This window comes from Neomonachus schauinslandi, chromosome 8, assembly GCF_002201575.2.
Source record: "Neomonachus schauinslandi chromosome 8, ASM220157v2, whole genome shotgun sequence".
Lineage (NCBI taxonomy): Eukaryota > Metazoa > Chordata > Mammalia > Carnivora > Phocidae > Neomonachus > Neomonachus schauinslandi.
Genome location: NC_058410.1, coordinates 81,370,665 through 81,394,211, shown reverse-complemented (window position 1 = coordinate 81,394,211; position 23,547 = coordinate 81,370,665). Strand labels below are relative to the sequence as shown.

The window sequence follows — 23,547 nt, the reverse complement described above, 5'->3', positions numbered from 1 at the left end:
GTTGGCTCCCTGCTCAGCAGGGTTCTGCTCCTCCCTCTGCCACTCCCCGCTGCTGGTGTGCCTCTCTCTCAAATAGATAAATAAAATTAAAAAAAATAATAAGGTCAGTTTTCTTCCGTGTTTATGAAAGATTATCAATACTATACATAAAAGTGAATAAGCATTACTAAGGGTCCCAACTTTTTCCAGCTAATTTTGGAATGCCATCCTTAACATATTTTAAATTTCCATATCTACTATATTCCATTACCAGAATTTCTATCCTCTCCACTGACCTACCTATTATTATACCAAAACAATACTATTTTACTTACTATAATTTTAAAATGAGTTTTTGTTTCTAGAAGGAAACTTTTCTACTATTTTTCACTTTCAAAATTTGACTATTCTTGCTTGTGTATTTTTTATATGAACTTCAGAATCACTTCATTTTGTTCCCATACCTTAAGAAAAATCCTGATGATATTTTTATTGGGATCACATTAAACTCATGGATTAAAATAAGGTGACATCTTTATGATGTTGAGTCCCCAGTCCTAGAATATGATAAAGTCTTTCCATTGGTCCCAGTCTTTTTCATATCTCCAGGTAGCATTTAAAATTTTTCTTTATGTAGATCTTTCACATTCTTAAGTTCATTTCTAGATAGTTTATATTTAATGCAGCTTATTTTCTCATTTGGAAATAGGAAAACTATTGATTTTTGACTCTTGATTCTATGTAGTTTTATACTTTGCCACCTCACTTTACTGAATTCTCTAATTGTTTGCAGGTTTTTAGTTTTCCTCAATCTACCTACAGTCTAAATACAAAACAACTATCCCCACCCAAACAATAGAAGAGTTTACTTTCCCAGTGCTTTGCATTGTTCTCAAAGTATCTTAGTTGGATAAAATGTACATTGTGATTTAGTGAAACTTGCATAAGTTTCCTCTCAGTGTTCAATACACAGGTGAGCAGAAGAAATATTCACTTTTAGGTATTATGTGCTATGCTTTGTGGTAAGGGCTTTATATTCATTATCTCATGAACTTAAGCAACTCTATGACATAGGTACTCGGTTATACCCACTCTGTAGATGAAGAAACCAAGAATCATGGAGCATCTGGGTGGCTCAGTCGGTTAAGCATCTGCCTTCGGCTCAGGTCATAATCCCAGGGTCCTGGGATCGAGTCCCACAACGGGCTCTCTGCTCTGCGGGGAGCCTGCTTCTCCCTATGCCTCTCTCTCTCTCATGAATAAATAAATAAATAATAAAAATCTTTTAAAAAAAGAAAGAGAAAAGAAAGAAACCAAGAAGCAGAGGGTCAGTTAACCTGTCCAAGCTTACAGACCAGGAAGTGGCAGAGTCAGAATTTGAAATCAGAGCTAGTTGGCTCCAAATGAAATGCATGAGACTGAGAAAACAACTGTCTCTAGGTTCTAGATTTTGAGGCGCTCTGGCACCCTGCAGCTAGAGTAACCCAGGGAGGAGTTAACCATAGTTGAAGAGGTTAGACTTAGCTCAGATGATCCCCCAAAGGTCACAAACCACTTGTACTCTGGAACCAACCACAATGCCACATGATTTCTCCTTAGCACACATATGGATTCTTTTTCTAATAAAGGGGGTACTAATTGCAGGCCTCAAACTTATATGCACAAGAAATCAATTATCTTCATTTTTCTGTATCTCTTATAATTTCCATTATGGGTTCCCATTATACTTTATCTTGGTTCATTCTGTATAAGCTCAGTCAAGTCTGGTTTCCCTTAATACATTTAAAGATTCCTCAGTCTAGTCATGGTCTCCTGAGTTAGTTCTAGGGCTTCAGAACCCCATTTCTGGAGTTGAAATTAAGTTCTGCAACCATCAAGAAGGTGGGCAAAAGGTCAGCTAGTCATTATTCTTCCGTACTGGCGTTCTTGGAGATGCATCCTGTGGTCTCTTGTCTCAGGTGTCGATCTGCTCAGATTGCTCATCTAAATGAGTCACAGTTCTATCCTCATGGCCAGCTATGCTTCATTTAGTCACATGGCCTTTCAGGGACATGGGGAAAATCTAGATATTCTTTTAGGGTTACATAGGGATACCCATTATTACTCCATTTCTCCTGAATTATTTTTCAGAGGGAGAGCCACAAGTTTTGCCATGCTTTTTGCTATGAACTGAATTGTGTCCCCCCCAAATTCATACATTGAAGTCCTAACCCCCAAAGTGACTATATTTGGAGATGCAGCTCTTGGAAGGTAATAATGGTTAATAAGTCATAAGGGTAAGGTTCTAATACAATAGGATTAGAGCCCCTGTAAGATCTCTCTCTTTCCATGTACCTGTACAGAGGAAAGGCCACGTGAACATACAGTGAGAAGGTGGCCATCTACAAGCCAGGAAGGGAGACCTCACCAGAACCCAACCATTCTGGCACCCTGATCTCAGACTTCCAGGCTCCCAAACTGTGAAAAATAGATTTCCTGTTGTTTAGGCCACCTAGTCTATTAGTTATGACAGCCCAAGCAAACTAAGACACTTGGACTCCAACTAGTCATCTCTTTACTCTCAAATTCTCCATACAACATCTATCTGCAGTTTCTATTACTCTTCACCTTCCCCCTCTCCACCCTCTACTCCCCAAAAAAGCTCAGAACTGAGCCTCTTCTTTTGCATTATCTCCTCCCACAAATAACATAGATGGCTCTTGCTTTCTTGCTTCTCCAAGAATCTTATCTAACAGAAAAGAAGAGGGGTGATAAAAACTGGATCCACTTTATTACATATTCTTTCTAAAGCTATACCTAGATCTTTGCTTCTGAAATCCAAAGACAAGATATTGACTTCTCACTTTCAGCAGTGGCAACTTTTCCTCGAAGCAGTCGTTGCTCTTAGCTGGCTGTTCAAATAAGAACAGGACACAGGATAACAGAAAATATTAGGTTAAAAATCGAATTATTATCATACTGTAGTAAGTTTTTATATCTGAGCATAGGCAAATGAAAATGTCCAAGCTGTAACAATATTATAATTGAATTACTCAATCTTTGAGGTTGTGAGGGACAGGCTCACCCATACTACCTAAGATGATGGGAGTTATTAGTAAGAATACCCCAGAGTAAATTAATGCAGAAAACTGTCCCCACAACCAATCATGCCTAGAATGAAGTGGAATATTATACATCCTTTTGTGGCATACACCTAAATTTCTAGCAACTCCACAGCAATGAGTGTGACCCAATGTTTGTCATCCTTTCAAAAGCAGGTATCCACTGAAACCCCAGTCCTATGATGTGGCTATGCTTTACTCTTAGAATTTCTCTGTCTCTGCTGGTTTTTTTCTTGGCTTCCGTTGTCTTTATGTCCTTCTGTTTCATATGCCCCCAAGAAAGTGTCTCAATGGGTTAGTCGGGCCTCATCAAACAGAGCCCACTATTTGGCAGTGTTCTCATGCCAGGCTACCTTCTAGGCCTCAGCCTCCCTAATGTCCAGGCTATCAAATGTTGCAAACTAGCCACATTAGAGAATAAATAGCCAAGAGGTGAATTTTGCTCACTGCACATTGTTTTATAAATTTGAGTCAACATTGAAAAATAGAAGATTTTACTAAAATCAGAGTTGTCTTTTCCTAAAAAATCGGAATTGGCAACAATGTGGCAACAGAATCCACAACCTAAAATCAAGTCAAGCACCCAGAGCTGAACTGTGACTTTTCCTGATAGTCAGAGCTTGCTATCTCCAGCCTAGCAGCCCCCACCACTCATGCAGTGTGTGCTGAAGGGCTGGATCTGCTTCTTTCAGTTATTGCCTGGCACTGAAGGTGTTTGAGTTTGAGACCTTTGTGACCTCTGTCCAGGACAGTTGATTCTGGTCTACATGGCCGTGACCAGCATTGAGGAGTCATATGACAGAAAAGAAAGAATGATGGTTATGTGAAAGGAGTTGCCTCTATTTCTCTCAGAAGAGGCCTCTTCAGTGAATCAGGTAGTTTCAGGAACTGTCTAGCAATTGCCTGAAAACTTTCTGAAAGAGAACAACTCAGTGATCAGTTCAGATCTAGAGACTCTGACAACCTGATCAACTCCCATTACTGGGCTCTCACTCTTTATCTCTCATATTTAAATTCCAAATACTATCCTCCATTCTTACTTCTCCTAGGACTTTTCCAGAATAAGGGATATCAAATACCAGGACTGAGACATTCTTGTGTGTTAAAAATTGTGAAACAGTAAAGTGTGTTTCTTGTGTATTGTTTCTCAAGCCCTCCCTTTGAATGCTTTTCCTTTTTAGTGGCCAGTTTTCTAGTGGCCACCCCTTTCTATAATATTAGAATCCTTCCTGGGGCACCTGGCTGGCTCAGTAGGTATGAGCCCCACATTGGGTGTAGAGATTACTTAAAAATAAAGTCTTTAAAATATATATATATGTATATTAACATTCAGATTTGAATATAATCTAATAGGCTCCAAGGTTGTGAAGTACAAAGCCACCCAGGTAGCAGCACTACAAGACCCTAAATCATCAAATATAATTTTGTGGTATATTTAGAAATGTCTAAAGGAAAGTAAAACGCATTTGAGAATATTTTCCATAACAATAAAATAATTTAATTTATATCATAACCTTTGATTAATCAGAAAATGTTGTTGATCAGATAATCCATTTTCCTAGGCATGTCTGTTAAAGTTATATTACTAAGACTGAAAAGTCTTAGATCAGAGGCTGCTATCTCATTGACCTTGAGAATGAGGGTGCTATGAAGTTTGGGAAGATCACATCCATCTAAGACCCAGCACTTTTGTACAGTGGGATCTGGTGAAATGAACCCCAAGGACATTTTTAATGGGCCCAGTCATATTTAATCTAGGGAGTGCCTACTTCAGGATGAGTGACATGCTCCTACTTCTACAGGGATGAAAGCAGATATGTTACTATCCTGGGTCCATTAAGAGGATCAACTCTTCTTCTAACTCCAAACTTCCAACCCTAGGAAACTGTCTTTTTGAGTCATCAATTGCCTGGTCCCTTTAAGATGTAACATCACTTCCTTTACACTATCCTGACTTATCCCATCCTCCAACACGGATACCCAGCTGTGAGCTAGGAGTAACACTATAGCACCCCAGCCCCTTTCTTTTCAATCACATTTGCCTGTAGGAAAAGTGGGATTTGCATAATGCAAGAGTAAGAGGAATTGGAAGGAGGAGTTCGATCCTGGCATTCTTTCAGAAAATCAACTGTAAAACCTATTCCCTCTATGAATGAGTCTCTGAATTATAATTCCTCTCCTTTCTTAAAAACTGTCTATTCCCAGCAATTTTCTTGGCCAGTAGAATACTGATAGTAATATCTCACGACCAAGTTAAGGTCTGTTACTCAAATTCTGAATCTGCAACAGAATGGATGTACAGTCCACAAAGTCACTGGCCAACTTTCCAAGTCATCTTTTCCTCCTCCATGCACTGGGGAAATGAAGCATTCACTTTGATCAGAAGAAGGTAAGAACTTTGAAGTAGAAAAGATTATTATATTTTACTGTAAACTCAGTTCAAACATTGATTCTTCCAATTAACTATCGGTAGTAACCTTGGTAGAAGGTACTTCTACTTCCCCATGTGCCAAACAGGGATAGTAATTATGCATCATATAGTTTTGCAAAGATTAAACAGGATGTATATTTGTCCAGCATATCAGGGAAGTCAATAAAAGCGAACTCTGCTATCCAATAGCATCTAGCAGAGTGCTAAGCACAGAGAAGGAGGCTCAGTTGTTTTTTTGCTAATATGTTCCATCAATTGATTACTTTCTGCTTGATAAGACTTGATCTTTTTACACACCATTGCAATCTTTTCCTACAAAGTGCTTTATTATGACTCTCCAAGCTACCAGTGAGAAAAGTCTATTTTATTGCCATATTTTAAAGATAAGTCATCTGACTCTAAAAATAAAAGACTTAACGGGTATGATGCCAGGGAACGACGTGTGAATTTTTTCCTATAAAGTGGGCTAGATTATTTCCCAGGATTCCAGGTGACTAGAGAAACTTTTTGAAGACTCGCTCTGACCGGTCATTTCCCAGCATAGGAGAGTGTAGTAGTGCAGCCTGTCCCACCAGCCACCGGGCAAAGCCATTCCCCTTCATGTTGACCAAAACAGGGCTCGAAAACTTCCCTTCCATTCAAGCCCCTGCTCCTGCATTCTCTGCTTCGTAAGTTAAGAGATTTCTCTTGAGATGCTGATTTGTACTTTAAAAAAAATGAACTTATGCTTGGAAAGCTTGCTGCAATATTATATGATGATGTAATTATTTATGTAGTCACGGCTGAGCCTATAGAAGCCAAAAGCTTTAAAATCTATATCTACAGTTATAGATTTAGACAGTACTCCTCCACGTCATTTACACACACACACACACACACACACCCCTCAAATATTTCTTTAAGTTTCAGACCACTTTTGATGTAACTGTATTCTCTCTATTTTGACATTCTTGAAGCAGCCCTAGTGAAGCTTAAGATTAAAATCACAAGTCTTGCAGTTCAGACAGAGAATAAAGTATAAACGCTGAAGGTGATCTCATGTGCTCAGAATTAAGCCTTTAAAGGTCAAGCTGACTTAAAATATGGACCAAACAATATAGCATTTAGAAAAGGAGCTTTCTTTACCCAGTCTTAACTAATGCAATGAAGTATATTTTCATCTTTATTATTAACAATGCTAGTTCAGCAATGCATTTTTTTCATGCTATTTTCCTCTTTTTAATTTGGGAATATGACTCTTTGTAAAAATAAATATGCAGTAAATGATGGCAATAAATTATGATCACAGTTTGCTGACTTAGAATAAAGGAAGCCCAGAACAATGTATTGCCCATTTTAGGTTAATAGTTAGCAGAATTTTTATATAAGATGAATTTAACAACTCCTGAAAAGTTAAAAATAATTTCTGCTTCTATTATTTTTACATTAGCAGGGTCTAGGTCAGTGGCAATAACAAGGAGGCAGCTTGGAGGGGGGCTTTATTTAGTCCCCTCATAACCATCATCAGCCTCCCATCATAGCTACCCCAAATAGAATCCAACCAAAGTAGAGCACTGTGTATGCTATTCAAACTGAGCTCCAAACAAGTCCCCAGGCTGCTTCTTCCAATAGATGCTATCTCAAAGCTTCTCCTATCTTGACAGTCTAGAGACACCCCTCATCTGAATATCTCTGTTTATATCCTCCCAATAACCATCATTCTGCCTTTTAAGAGTTTATGTCATAGTTTGGCCATAAGAGCCTGGAGGTGGGGAGCCCACACACAGAGAGGGAAAACAAAAAAACAAGCCATTTTGCGCAAGGGACTCATTTGTACAAAAGTGCCAGACCACTGTGTACTGTGATCTGAGTTGAGCTAGATAATTTTTCTGGGCCTCAATTCCTCCACCCATAGAATGAAGGACTTAAAGGGGCTGATCTCATAAGTCCTTTGCAGGGCTCCAAGCCTCGGATTCCTGGTCTCATCGAATATCTCAATTTGGATTGCTTATCAACACCTGCTACTGATCCTGCATACCTGGGTCCCTTTTGTTATCTTTAACCATTTTTCCGCAGGAAATGAAAAACTCAAGCAGGATAATTACAGAGAATCAAGCCAAGATGCTACCCCATGGAGAAAGTCCCCTTAGCTCGGCACCCCTCCCATCACCCCACCACCACCAAATGAAAAGCTGTCTGGGGTGGAAACCTCCTGCAGAGTTGCATGGTCAGTGGGAGAAGCTGAGTAAGATCATATGAAGCAAACCACTCGGCTTATCTCTAGTCTCCCTTTCTTCCTTCCTTTACTCATGCTCACAGTAGAAACAAAGGGAAATGTTTTAAAGTTCCTGGCTTCTCCTCCCCTACAAAAGGGACTTTTCTGGAGAAGGGGAAGGGAGGGCAAAACAAAGAAGGAAACAACGACTTAGAACAGTCTACAGGAGGACTCCCACTCGTGCTCGGAAATGCTGGTTGCCTATTAGGTGCAGCCCCACATCCCCGGCAGGTGCTGCGGCTCCTGGAGCCCTGGCTGAGGCCCAAGGGACCCGGACTTTGTGGGGAGGGGCTCCTGGGTGACTTGGCCACGGGAAAGAAAGCCTCAGGGTCAGCAAACTGCCAGTCCCCATAAGTAGATCTAATTATGACTGCTTACTTCAAAAAGAGGATTTAACCCAAAGCAGATTTAGCAGGGCAGTTTCCAAAGGGCAGCAGGAATCCCGGGCCTGACCTTTGAGAAAATCCTATAGGCTTCACTGCCTCCGGGAACTCGGCAAGCCAGTCACCGTAGACTCCTCAGATCGCAGAGAAATTCAGGGATGCCAACTTGAGTTATCAGGGTCCTAGTGGGGGTGTTTAATTTAGCATCACGGGTGTCTGGCAGGGCGTGCCCACAGCAGTGTGTGCACTGGTGGTCAGTCAGAGGATTGTTCTGGGGGAAAACACTGACAGTAAATAATATAAAGTACTCAAGTATAACCTGTTAAGTCAAAAATACTATTTAAAAACCTTAAGGTGGTTTGATATGTAAGTAAGCATCAAAGATCTCTTAGTGAATTCTTATCTAATACAGGAAAGTTTGCTGATGTATCCCAGTAGTGCTGCTGATCAAAGTATCAAAAGTATCTTAAGATAATTTTTTTTTAAATTTTTACTTTGATTTTAAAAACTGAGGTAGCACTTTGCTCAGGGGAAGTGGTTGCTGGAGTTGTTTTAGTAAAATGAGACAACTCCAAAAGGGTACAGAGGATTGGAATTGTTCATGTAGAGTTGATCAACATGAAGTTAGTAAATAAACACATCTGGGATAAGCTGATTGTAGAGTATAAAAGTACTTTGTGAACTATAAAGCTCTCCATCGTGTGTTATTATTTCAATTACTCTCACAGAACACAAAAATCAGGAAGACAAAAAAGAAAGGAAAAGAAACAGCCTGGATAAGTACAGTCTCTCCATCCACACACTTCATTCAACTGATGAATCACTGAACTCTACCTCTGAAACATAATACACTATATGTTAATTAGTTGAATTTAAATAACATTTAAAAATAAATAAAAATAAATAAACCAACAACCCTGTAAGTGAATTGGTGCCACCTCAAGCATTCAGCTTACGGGGGAAACTGTAGAAAAGTCAGGTGTGTCTGGTTCTAAATCAAATCATTTACAACGTGACCGGAAAACAATTCACACAGGTGTTCTTTAAAATTATTTGATTTCAGATCTTTTAAGAAGTCACTATCAAACAAGCTCCTACTCTTTCACCTGACCACATTCCAACACAGAACCCCTACCCAGAGGGCTATTGTAGACATGCATAATTTACACTGTCATTAAAACCTTGTTTGCAAGATCCATGCTTGAGGTTGGAAAGTTCACAGAGACTGAGGGAGTAGAGTTTATTCTCAGAGCTTGGTTACCCCAAAAATGTCAAATTAGGCCATCTGTTTGTTCAAACACGAAGCTGATAAACCTTAGCTTACAGGAGCAGAAGACAGGCTTAAAGGAATGGAGAGTATCATATATTACGCTCCAGCAAAGAAAATTTTGTTCTCTTTTCCATTTCTCCTTCCCCAAGGGATGTGCCAAGTCCAACAATAAGTAAAAATTACCAATAATTTTTTAAACATTTAACAAAAACCTGTGTTGCTTCATGCGTTTATTTACTCTTACTGTGACAGCTTTTTCTTATAAGCAAACTAATCTGGGAAAACCATCTCTCTTTCTCGTAACTAAATATATGATAAAGCTGGGATTAGGAAAGCTGTCTCCAAGTGGCTCTTAATTTGCAAGTCCTAAACACAGAAGCAGACACGCTTGGTAACTCAAAGCATCAGGATTAGATGTCACCGGTTTCAAAGATTGTGGAATTCACAGACATAACCATTCAGCGGAGGAAAGAAAAGGGAGAGAATAAGCTAAAAAGGAGATGCTGAGCAAAACTGGAGAGTATAGAAGAGTTCATTACAAAACTTTTCAAGTTGGAGTCTCGACTTCAAACGTGGTGATCCCGGGGTCTGAAAGAACTACCTGCCAGGACAGATATCAATGCTCAACATGCGGAGGTTTTATTTGGGGTTGTTTTTGTTATTGTTTTTTTACACTGAGTTTTAAGAGTTATGCAACCCTTAGAAAGCAGGTAGTTCTAGTCATTAAGTAATTTATACACAACCAAATATTAAGATTTTCTGTTGTGGTATTAGGAATGAACAGGATTCATTTTAAATGGTTAAGCTTACAAATTTTTCAACCACTTATTCAGGAAGTGAAAGTAGATTATTTTCCATAGAAGGAAACTAGTAGAGAGGCTTTTCGAATGTAGGTGCTTCATTGATCATATATTAGCTCCCCAGGTTTGTTTCCACCTATATGGCTTTATGGCTTTCAACGTCCTAGAGGGAATCAGGTGTCCCACCCCATGCACCCCCAAACCTATTCACATGGATGATTGTCTCATTTTCTACAAGCCATTCAGGTCACAAACCACTTGGAACTTGAAGTCAGAACCTGGGCACCCGTCTGTGGTGTCACCGGGCTGAAGTCGGCTCCCGGACCAGAGGGACAGAGACTAAAGGACGGCAGGGATCTCCCTGCAACTGGGGGCACGCGTGCACATTACCTCTCCCGCTCCTGCTCCAGCAGGTTGGTGAAGTCGTCGCTCTTGTTCATGTAGTCAGTGTGTTTGTGCTTCTCGCTCTCTAACTCGTACACCGTGCGCCGGTGACACTTCTCTGCCAGCAGCAACTGCTCTAGCATGCGCCGGTACGTCTCCTTCTGTTTTTCCTCAAGTCTGTCCAGCTGCGTAAACCAACATGGGAAAGAGCTTACTATTTCATTTGATTTGCATAGGACTCAAAATATTGTATTGGTCTACCGATTTATTATCTGAAGGAGAGAACATTGAGTCTGGTGTCCTCTGCCATTTTCCCTATTCCATCATTTTGTCTAGGCCAACTGGTTCTCCAAACTAGCCGTGAAAGGCTGCAGTAACTTCTGGCCTCCTGGACCTTCTGCTGCGAGCAGATGTATGGTTCCTCAACTTTTCAGAGAACAAACTCTTTCGCTATTTCCGTGAGATGGCACAAAACCTTATACTTAGCAAGAAAGAGGGTAACGGTTCTCCCAGTCTCAGAAAAATGAAGAGCTCAGCATGGTACCTGCACCAAACTTCTCCCCTGGGAAGTCATTATCATCATCACAATCTTTTTTAAGACTTGCCATTACATGCACTTCTAGGAAAAGTATGGGAAGGATCCACAGTCCTCTCTCTTCAAAATATGCTAAATATAGGGAGGATTTCAGGACTTATAGAGAGCACATGTCTCAGACTAAAAGAGATGCTGTCAAATATTATTACAGGACCTTTACAAAAAAGAATTTATTTATTTATTTGAGAGAGGGGGAGCGAGAGAAAGCGTGCGCATGGGTGGCGGGAGGGGCAGAGGGAGAAGGAGAGAATCTCATGCAGACTCGCTGTTGAGTGTGAAGACTGTCGCAGGGCTGGATCCCACGACCCTGAGAGCATGACCTGAGCCGAAATCAAGAGTAGGATGCTTAACGGACTGAGCCACCCAGGTGCCCCAATTACAGGGCTTTTTGTGCCTGTTTGTCTGCCAGGCTAGAAGATCTTTAAAGGGAGCCTTGATGAAGTTTTTAGTTCCTACTACCTAACACAGTGCCTGGGACAAAGTAAGTGTTCAGTAAATGTTTGTTCAATTGGACCAAATCTTGCAATATTAATAGTTCCCTATCCTAGTCTCCTCTTCAAACTCTAGTACAGGGTTTCTCAACTTCAGTACTACTGACATTTTTGGCCAAATCATCCTTTATTTTGGGCAGCTGTTTTGTGCACTGGAGGATGTGTGGCAGCATCCTGGATGTGCACTGGGTGTGTGGCAGCATGTGCAAAGGATATGTGGCAGCATCCTTGGTCTCTGCCCCCTAGGTGCCAGTAGTACTACTTCTGACTGTGACAAACCTATCCTCAGAAGTTGCCAAATGTCCCTCGGAGGGCAAAACACTTCCACCACCACCCACCCCAAACTGAGAACCACGGCTTTAGTTGAAACATATTTAAAATCCATTCTCAATCTACAACCTACCCCCTAAAACTTAATGGGGGTAATTCCATGCGGCATCAGCATCAGAGTTCTTCCACTGGGTTCTCCATGTTTGTCCCTCAGTCATATGGAGGATCTGAGGTTACCTCTACAGTTGTGTGAGATCTTCATTGTGGGGATCATTTCTGGGCCCCCAAATAAAAGAGATACTGCCTGCATAATCCTTAGTGTTTCCGACCAGATCTCCATCCCTTTGTGTAAGAGCCTGTGACTAGACAGACTGGTAGAGAAGCCCAGGTTAACTGGTGGCAAATAATATTTGATACCATTAGGGATTGGCAAATTGTACTTTTATGTCTCCTGGTAAATTTCTGTAGTCTTAAAAGGACAGCTTCCACAAGACATTTCCTTTATTGGAATATCCCTATTACAAACTATTCTCCCCAGGAACTCTTCCATCTTTTTACTATGTGATTTTCATTATATATTATAGAATTTGTCAAGCATTTTTAAAGTATCATCATCACCATCATCAATGTAGAAAGAGCAACTCTTTCCCTCTTTTGATCCTTTCTACTTTATCATGAAATAGGACCCACATTTCTTTTGAAAGTACTTGGAAAGCAGCTTCTGCCTATTTCTTCATACCTTCCCTTAGGGAAGGAGGGGTGACTTATTTGAAAGTTGTAACCCAGCAATTGCACTACTAGGTATTTACCCAAAGGACACAAAAAATACTGATTCAAAGGGGCACATGCACCCCTATGGTTTATAGCAGCATTATCAACAATAGCCAAACTATGGAAAGAACCCAAGTGTCCATCGACTAATGAATGGATAAAGAAGATGTGATATATATATATATATACATAAATATATATATAATGGAATATTACTCAGCCACCAAAAAGAATGAAATCTTGCCATTTGCAACAACATGGATGGAACTAGAGAGTATACTGTTAAGCGAAATAAGTCAGAGAAAGACAAATACCATATGATTTCACTCATGTGGAATTTAAGAAGCAAAACAGATGAACATAAGGGAAAGGAAAAAGAAATAAATAATACATTATATGTTAAAAAAAAAGAAGAAGATAGCAGGAGGGGAAGAATGAAGGGGGGGAAATCGGAGGGGGAGACGAACCATGAGAGATTATGGACTCTGAAAAACAAACTGAAGGTTCTAGAGGGGAGGGGGGTGGGGGGATGGGTTAGCCTGGTGTTGGGTATTAAGGAGGGCACATTCTGAATGGAGCACTGGGTGTTATATGCAAACAATGAATCATGGAACACTACATCAAAAACTAATGATGTACTGTATGGTGATTAACATAACATAATAAAAAAATTGAAAAAAGAAAAAAGAAAGTTATATTTGGGTTAGGGAACTAGGCATAAGCAGCTCAGCCTTTTCATTTCTTATTTTTTGACTCTGCCTGCCATAAAATGGTACACTGTGCTCTGAAGGCCCAAACTCTCCTTCAAGTGGTTTCTCCAAAGTCTAGGAGGGAAAGCAATAGAAAGTCTGGTGGTATTCATTTGTCTATTCAGACCAATAATAAAACAAAATGCTTTAACTCATCTATCCAACTCCTGCAGTTACTCTCAATCCCTTCAAGGAACTCTGGAGGGGAAGATGGGGACATTATTAACTGAATAGCTAAGATATTCAGAAAAATAGACATTGTGAGGGCATGTGGAGAAAAACAGCTTATGTTGATATGACGTGTTCTGAGTCAGCCTAGGTAGAAGGTAGACATTAGCTTTAATATGTCCTGTCCACATGGGTCTTTGAGATTGATTGTTCTCAGCAGCTACAGTCCTGGGGCTAGCCCACTGGAGCAGTTGCTGGGGTCTCAGTGGGCTATGTTCCCCTCACCTACACTAGCATAGCTTGACCCCAACACTGATTACATAATCAGGAAGACATCTTTTTGTCTTGTAACACACTGAAAGGGTGCCAAGACGCTGGTGTGCACACTGTTTTTCACACAGAATTGCAGGCCCAGCCTTTAAATTGCAGAGGTAGCAAATTCCTTTTTAGCAATAAAGCATTCATGTGTGAGGATCTAGCTTTCAATTTTAAATTCTAGATGTAAGAACCAACCTACATAGCAAGAGATCAGCTGTATGAGACCCTGTTTCTTATTATTTTGTTTGGAACTACACAGAGCTCCCAGGAGAGAACTTAGGTGGGCTAAGCTCTCTCTTGGATCTATGTGGCTTGTCTAGAGGCTCTGAAGACCACCTCCCATAACTATGGGCTCTGTTGATTCATTAATCATGTACACTGTGTCCATGACTTTTGATTTTCAGGATCCAAACTGTGGCTCAACCATAGAGGAATAGTTGCTTTTATTAATGAATAGCGAAAGTGAAATGGGAACCTGTTACTTTAGAAATACAGCTCCCACTTGGACAGAGGTGGAAGGAAACTGAAATGAAATCATCATAACACTGAAGGCCAAAAGGAGAGTATACCTGGAAGTCTTATTCTACTAAATCAAGTTGATGGAGAAGAGGCTTAAGGACTTGAGATGGAGAGAAATTTCAGCATGTTTTAGACAAAAGAATCATGGTTGAGGAAGTGCTTTTAGCTGTTATCAGCAGAAGGCTAACTGGAGAAGTATTAAGGGATTTGGGAAGAGACAGATCTACTGAATCTAAATCTAAATCTAAGTCTACTAAAGAGGAAAAAAAAGACTTAAAGACCAAACTGGAATACACAAGAGAGAAATGGATCTAAGTGCTATAAAAGATAGGGCTATAAAGAAGGGAGATATTTTAGTCATTATTTGAATCAAAATGAGTGACAAGAGGAGGTAGAGATAGGTGAGCACAGAGAACAGAGCAATGTGAGTCCCCCCACAAAAAGTGTTGGAATCCAGAAAATGTCTGAGGAATGTGCTGTAAAACTGCTGATAGTTCTCCATGAGATCAGTTGGGAGTCATTCTCTTGAAGACTGCAACAGCTATTCGAAGTGGATACATAAAATATAGACAGATTTAAGAATTAAATTCTGAGAAGATTAAGGTAGAACATTTGAAGCATTATTTGGTGAGTTTCAGGGTGTCAGCTAAAACAGATGGGCCCTGAGTGAACACGCTCGAGAATCTTGGAGATGTAGAGTTTGAAGGAAAGATGAGTCAAACATCAGGGAATTCAGGCAGGACAGTAACATAAACAGTTCAAACATGGATATAGTGAGATGAGAAAAGATCTGTCAGTGAGGATTATCCAACCCAAGGACATAAACGTAGATAAGATTTGTCTTATACAAAGGATCCTCTTGGCAGGCTCATAACTCCTTGATTTTACTTCTATCACTGAGGGAGACCATATAATACAGAACACAGAAGGTAACTGCCCCAGACTGACTGGAATCCTGTTGTAGTTAAAGGATTTTCTCTACCTGCCTTCCTTCCCTTAGACATTGCCTAAGTCTCTACTTTGGTCTTGCTAAGAGTAACATGGGCCTGCATTATGCTGAGTCATTTTGCTTGAGATAAACTGACTATGGAACTGAGGATTTTCTTGTATTTTTAATACTTATGCATGTAAGGTTGGTATTATGATACTTTCATGTGTTCTAATAATTCTTTAGACTCTTCAATAAAAGGGGAATAGGGGGACTTTAGGATATATTAGTTAAACTTTGAAAATGCTTAAGATTAAGATCCTTCTGGCTAAGGCTAAGCAGAATAAGAATTTGGGAAGGAAAGACACTGAAACCTTGATTTCTTTGGAATTTTACTTAAGAATTATGAACTTTCATATCCTGGATTTTAATTCACAAAGAAGCTCAGGGGGATTTAATATTTGCTGCTTAATTTCTCCCCAGATATTTGGCAAGGCAGAGGGGGTCCACCACATGGGGTTCATTGCTTAACCTCTGGTGAGTTCTATTGGATAACCTAGCTGGGCCTAATTTGGTACGGAAATTAAAATGAGCAGTGATTTTGGGGCTTGAGATGCAGCATGGCTTCTAAGAATAAGAGCTAGACTATCTGCTCATGGTCCCAGGAGGCTAATGGAACAGTGATTGTATTGGGATCGTCCCTCATGAAGTTGGAAGAAGGACTCCTGCTCCTGGGTAACAACAACTTGATTGTTAAATCCGAAAGGTTAGGAGACCCCAAATTTGTAGATGGTAGAAGATAAATCTTTTCTCCTTCTAGCATTCTATTTTTCCCACAAAGCGGGACCTTACCATTTTGTCAGAATTGGGAAAAGTAGCCTCTGTCTTTCTCTCTACCTCCTCACTCACTCCTCCCCAAGTGAGGAATAACTCTTCAGATTGTGAGTTGAGGAGAGAAAGAAACCAAAAAGCTTGTCCAGCTAAGCCAGTTCTAAAAGGGCCACCCACAGGGTGGGTGTTTTCTGCTCTGCTCTGCTCCTCTGCCCACAAGATAGGAACCCTTGGGTTAGGCCTACTTTCTGAAGGTAGGTCAGAAACTCCTTCTTTGTGTACTTTCCATAGAACTCACTGGGTTAGAGGCAGTGCTTTTGGGTAAGTGTGTGTGCTTTCAGACCTACCTCTCCTTTGAGGTGTTATCCCAAGCTCTAACTTGGGAGAAAAGAATTAGGAAACTTAAATGATATCCAAACTGAGTTCTCCAATCCAGGGGGTTATTGTAAGAATATTTAATGAATATTTTGACCTCATTATGTCTTTCACGCCTCAAACCCCTCCAAGTTTGGAACTAATTATAGGTGTGAGCGAATATCACTGCTCAAATCCCAGCAAATGCTAATGGATAGTATTTGTTGAGTACTCAGTATGTACCAGACACTATGTTAAGAGCTTTACAGACATTGCTTCATTTAATCTTTACAACAACTCTAGGAGATACACACTGTTGTTACTCCCACCTGACAGAGAAGGAAATAAGCTTAGAGAGCTGAAGTGACCTGCCCAAAGCCATATGCAGCTGGTAACCGTGGCTCTCAGACATGGAAGTGGATCCCGTCATTTGACTGCATCCCATCATAAATCATTTCTTAACATTTTAGGCAAAGATTAAAACGAGCTCCAGCTTATCCTTGCTGCAGAAATTAGGGTAATTACGGGATCATCAGTCTGCTGTCAATAATGTCTCAAGCAGATCTTATCTGAGATCTGTCAAACTGAGCTTCTACAAAGGCTTGACATAAGATATTATCTTTTATATTATATTATTATCTTTTATATTATAATAGATTGCTTCACTTTTAATTTCTGTGTTCTTTTTCTTCATTTATGATGCTAATTTCATATCTCTGCATTTTTTTTACATGAATTCTCAAGTCAGTATGGCTAGATCTAGCAACTATTTCCCTAATTTAGCCTCAAACTTCTACTACAACATGAGAATACTTTTAACATGTAGTATCATGGGAAATTAATAACAATAGTAAATAGTTCCTAACACAATCTTATATAAAAATGATTAAATATAGCCCTATTAGATTTCATCTTAAAGAATTGTCCTAAGCATTTCATTGGGATTTTGCCTCAACCATTGCATTTTAGCTACTCACGTGAGACCATTTTAACTATGACAGAGTCTGTGAGATACTAAAATACAGTCCCTTTGTAAATATCAATAATAAAATAAATGTCCATCAATACAATATCAATAATCAATTTAATTTTAGGTTACCAATTTAATAATGATCCTGACAACTCAATGCCAAAACTGATGAGCACTTCAAATTTTTACACACATCATCTCCTAGAGAAATAAAAGAATAACAGACTGCAAGAGCATGTAATTAGCGTAATCACATGAGAAATATGTTTCAGGCTTTAAGTATATTTAAGGAAATGCTTCTAAAATTCTTATCATTGCAATGCATCCACTATAAGTCATGTAATTCATATTACATTGTAAATTCATATAATTTATTTAATTACACTTTAATTCTATACTAGTGTATCATAAAAATTTTGCCTTTGAAAGAAAATGTTAAAGCATGTAAAATAGAAAACGTGAAGCCATCACTCTGGGGTACCCTTATATACGGGAACTTGTTGATGTCATATTTTTACCTCTGAAATCGGTTTCTCATATACATCTTCTCCTATAGACTTCTCCTGGGCTAGGATGGCGTCTCGGTGCAGGACTCGCAGCACTTTTTCTGGCTCTGCAGACCCATAATGAGCCTCCAGAACCTCAGGCTTGGTTTTCTCTGTCTTCAGCATGTGGATCACATCCTCCCTGGCCTGTGGTAGAGTGCGGCAAGGTCAGACGGTTGACAACATAAATCACATGCCAGACTCACAAAATCAACACAAAGCTTATTGAACACATCCCCATCTCTTCGGGACTATTGGCAAATTCACTGGGTATTTTGTTCTTATTTTTTATCAGAAGCAGATTGGCAAGCAGATACTCTGCTTCAGGTTGCTAGGAAGCAGGCAAGCAAAAAACAGATTTGTGCTAATATTAACTACATAAAAATTGCTTTATCTAAGTAGAAAAGATTCTGAGTGCTTTTGAGTCAGGAGGACCTGGGATACTTCCCCATTTCACTGTAAATGAGGTCAAGGACAATTTAAAGTTTTCTAGTTTTCTATTTATGCTCTCAAAGAAGTATTCAAATCTGGTTTCCCCATTCTAGTTATAACTCTATGTGTAATCAACAAAAGCAGCCTTTATTAGTGAGTTCCTGTTTCCCATCAAGTGATTCATTTTATACAGAAACACATGGTTGGGAACTCACATGGTGCTGGACTGGGCTTTTTGATCTAAGACATTCACAACAAAGGTGAAATTTAACTCCTGTAACATCCAGACTACCAATCACATGAGCCAAATTGGTGGGGTCAGTGTTGTTCTTTTGGTTTCTCAGCAAAACTCCAGGACTTTGTTGAGTTCTTGAGAAAACCACATGATTATAGGTTTTATATCATATTGACTATGGATCTCATCACATAATGCAAATACATCTGGATGTATTTTCTACTGGTTAGTAGTGATGAATTTTCTAGTTATGATGGAGCTGACATTTGGTAAATGTACTCCCATCTGGTCATACACTTGTTTTTTCCAGTAATGGTGATGGGTATGAAGTATCCGGACCTCATGCCAACTTATACCAAAGAACAAACTGGTGGGCAAGAGTTGCAGTCTATGGCAATAGAATAGAGTTTTCCCCTGTGTTACGCTAACTATGGGTTTGAAATTATAAACCTGGCTCATTGTCATGGTATTCTAAACAAAGGAGCTAACTAGTTAGTCTCAAGACAGGAGCATTATAAAGTTTCTCTTTCTTGAGGTTTCTCACTTTTATTGCTTTTTCATAGTCTCAAAATTAATCTAATTCCAGATGGCTAAAGACTATTATGGAAACGTCAATAGACTGGAATTTGCAGATTTTCCCCATGTTGTCTCTGCCACATTTATATGTGCTCATTTCAAGACAAAAATTGGAAAATATTAATTTTGAAGTAACTAGTAGTTTGGAATTAGCAAGAAAGTTAAAGTCAGAAAATAATTTAATGGAAAAGCAATGTGTTTCCGCATAGAATGAAAGAACTTAAGCATAGATACAGTACCAGGCTATCCTGTACAGTATCTTTGTGCAGTTTAGAAAAAGGTGTCTACTTCCTCTGGGAGATACAGCCTGAGTCAGAGTGCAGCTTACCTAGCAAGAAAAGAAAGGGCTATATTTCAACCCCTATCTATCCCATCTCCCAGGCACCCTCTTGTGCAAGGTATAACTCCATTCTGTAAATGGTGGCCCTGTACTGAAGGAGCCTAAGGTCTGTCATTGGTTATTGGTTTTCAAGCAAATAATATAAATAAGGAGCTTTTAGAAATGTAAATAGGTAGCTATTTCAGTTCAAAAGTTTAAGCTATGTGGTTTTAAAACATGTAAATATTGTTGGTATCTATCTTCTTGACCAAATCTTCTTAATCCTCTTAGAAGATAATAGTTTCTTTTGTTCCAACTAATATGAAACACTTTTTTCTTCTCTCCCTAAAAATGTGCTTATGCTTGAGTTGTATTAACTGTGATATGCTACATATACCACACATTTCATTCTTAGTTTAATTACTCTAGACACTAATTACCAAAGAAAAAGAGGCTATGGTGGTATAACACTGGGCATTATATTTTTAGAATCACACTATTCATCATGAGCTTACTAAAAGCTTTTTAATTGCTATAATAATAATCCTGAAGGAATACAAATGTTGCCTATAAATCACTACTATTTAAAGTAGTTTAATATAGTAAATCAATCATTATTATTATGGTGTCTGTTTAATCCATGGGTTAATGAAATGACCGTAATCACAATAAATTTTTTAACTATTTTATATGATTTAATGTATGTAAATAAGGTCCTACATTTTGGGGATAAAACCACTTTACATCCCCATTTTAAGAAACTTCTTAATTTTTTTTAAAGATTTATTTATTTATTGAAGAGAGAGAGTGTATGTGCAGGGGGAGGGGCAGAGGGAGAAGGAGGGAGAAACTTGAGCAGACTCCATGCTGAACACAGAGCCCGCCGTGGGTTCCATCTCAGGACTCTGAGATCACGACCTGAGCCAAAACCAAGCATCTTAACCACTGTGGCACCCAGGTGCCCCGAAACTTCTTAATTTTTATATAAAAGAATGAAATACAAGATGTAAGAAGGTTCCTGTCCTTAAACATTACTGTTTTCACACAGAAATTTCATCAGAAGCAAGTAGTTAAATTCTTAGGGTGCTGCAGCGGTGCTAAATAGACCAATGTATTTATATATATGTAAAAGGACCCAGAGGGGAGAATACTTTGAAGAGGACTCTAGAAAAGAGAGAGAAAGGGGTCAGAGGAGGAAGGGACTAAATAAAATTGTTCAATTTATTTAGTCCTGATGATGAAGGAGAATAAATATGAGATTAGGGTATAAAAACAGACACAGAGGGGGTCACATTCTTCTCTTCCATCCTATAAGTTCCTCTTTGTGCCAAGGGAGACATATGGAAGCCAAGAACAAAGATGTCCCTGCAGAACTGTAACTGCACCAGATGGAGCAAGGGGTTGTCTCAACTGGCTACATAAGGAACTGATTAAAAACATATGGGGGCAGCAAAGAGCTACTCTGCAAAGCCCAGGGCCAACAGGTGAGTGTGTGATTAATCTTAAAAAGTCAACAGAAGGTTTCTGGGCTTTGCTGGGAGAGCAGGGAACTGGCGGGGGGCAGGGGGGAGCAGGCTGGGGGGCAGAATAAGACGCAGAACAGGTAGAGCCACAAACAGGTGGCATGGTTAAAAAAAAAAGAGTTAAATCCAATCATTCATTCAATAAATATTTGTGCACATTCACTTTGGGCAATGCATTGTGTTCAGTATTGGAGATATAACTGCATCATCAGAGATTAAACCTGGAAGGATATGAACAAATAATTGAAAGGCATTGACATGATAAGTCTTAGGATGGAGGAGATACAGGGGGCTAAGAATTCCATCTAAAAATACACTTGACTTGAATATAAGCTAAGGAAAAGGCTTCACAGAGGAAGTGACCCAAAAATCTCACAATGAGTACCTGAGCCAGGGAAAGAGGGGAACTAGGGTAAGAGTGTTCTTGGCCAAGGAAAAACTGTAGGCAAAAGCCAAACAGATGTAGATGCATGGGCTGGAAAACATGAGGCTGGAGTGATAAATAATGGGCAACTCATGAAAAGCCTTGTAAGCCAGGTAGTGAGTTTGCATTTTCTCATGGAACAGCAAGAAGCCTTGGAATTTTTAAGCAGCAGGACAGTGACATGGTCAGGTTTGTGTGGTAGAAAGTCATTTACCCTGTTAAAAACATACAAATTCTGAATCAACAAGTGTGTTGGTGCAGTCCAGGACATGTGATTTAAAATCTCTGCAAAACCCACAGCTAAAATCATACTCAATGGGGAAAAATTGAGAGCTTTCCCCCTAAGATCAGAACAAGAGAAGGATGTACACTCTCACTACTTTTATTCAACATAGTACTGGAAGTCCTAGCCACAGCAATCAGATAAGAAATTAAATAAAAGGCATTCAAACTGGTAAAGAAGTAAAACTTTCACTCTTTGCAGATGACATACTACAGATAGAAAACCCTAAAGACTCCATCAAAAAACTACCAGATAGAACAATTACATTGAATTCAGGATACAAAATCAATATTCAGAAATTTGTCGCATTTCTATATAGTAATAATGAGGTAGCAGAAAGAGAAATTAAGAAAACAATCCCGTTTATAATTGCACCAAAAATAATACAAGACCTAGGAATAAACGTAACCAAGGAAATGAAAGACCTGTACTCTGAAAACTATAAAACATTGATGGAGAAATTGAAGATGACCCAAACAAATGGAAAGATATTCCATGCTCATGGACTGGTAAAACAAATGTTATTAAAATGTCCATACTACCCAAAGAAATTTACAGATTTAATTCAATCATTATCAAAATATCAACAGCATTTTTCACAAAACTAGAACAAAAAATTCTAAAATGTATATGGAACCACAAAAGACCCAGAATAGCCAAAGCAATCTTGAAAAAGAAGAACAAAACTGGAGGTATCACAATCCCAGATTTCAAGATAGACTACAAAGCTATAGTAATCAAAACAGTATAGTACTGGCACAAAAATGGACACATAGATCAATGGAACAGAGTTGAGAACCCAGAAATAAACCCCCACTTATATGGTCAATTAATCTACAATAAGAAGGCAAGAATATGCAATGGGAAAAAGCCAGTCTCTTCAACAAATGATGTTGGGAGAACTGGACAAGTATATGCAAAAAAATGAGATTGGACTACTTTCTTATACCATACACAAAAATAAACTCAAAATGGATTAAAGACATAAACATGAGACCTGAGACCATAAAAATCCTAGAAGAGAGCACAGGCAATCATTTCTCTGACATTGGCCATAATAACGTCTTTCTAGATATGTCTCCTGGGGCAAGGGAAACAAGAGCAAAAATAAACTATTAGGACTACATCATAATGAAAACTTCTGCACAGTGAAGGAAACAATCAACAAAACTAAGAGGCAACCTACTGAATGGGAGAAGATATTCGCAAATGATAAATCCAATAAAGGGTTAGTATCCAAGATATACAAAGAACTGATACATCTCAACACCCAAAACACAAATAATCCAATTAAAAAATTGGCAGGAGACATGAACAGACATTTCTCCAAAGAAGAAATCTGGATAGCCAGTAGGCATACAAAAAGATTCAACATCACTCATCATCAGGGAAATGTAAATCAAAATTACAGTCAGATATCACCTCATACATGTCAGAATGGCTAAAATCAACAACACAAGGAACAACAAGTGTTGGCAAAGATGTGGAGAAAAACGAACCCTCATGAACTATGGGTAGGAATGCAAACTGTGCAGCCACTGTGGAAAACAGTATGGAATTTCCTCAAAGAGTTAAAAACAGAACTACCCTATGATCTATTAATCACACTCCTGGGTATTTACCCCCAAAATATAAAAACATTAA

General features: G+C 39.1%; 1 protein-coding gene across 1 annotated transcript in view; it reads right to left on the bottom strand.

Moving 5' to 3' along the window:
- FILIP1 (filamin A interacting protein 1) overlaps positions 1-23,547 on the bottom strand; it is a 168,533-nt gene that overhangs the window by 35,634 nt on the left and 109,352 nt on the right. Inside the window, exons 3-4 of the mRNA XM_021693420.2 lie at positions 18,085-18,258; positions 10,609-10,787 (exon numbers count right to left, since the gene is read on the bottom strand). Of these exons, the coding sequence (XP_021549095.1) occupies positions 10,609-10,787; positions 18,085-18,258 (353 nt within the window). The remainder of the gene's footprint in view (positions 1-10,608; positions 10,788-18,084; positions 18,259-23,547) is intronic.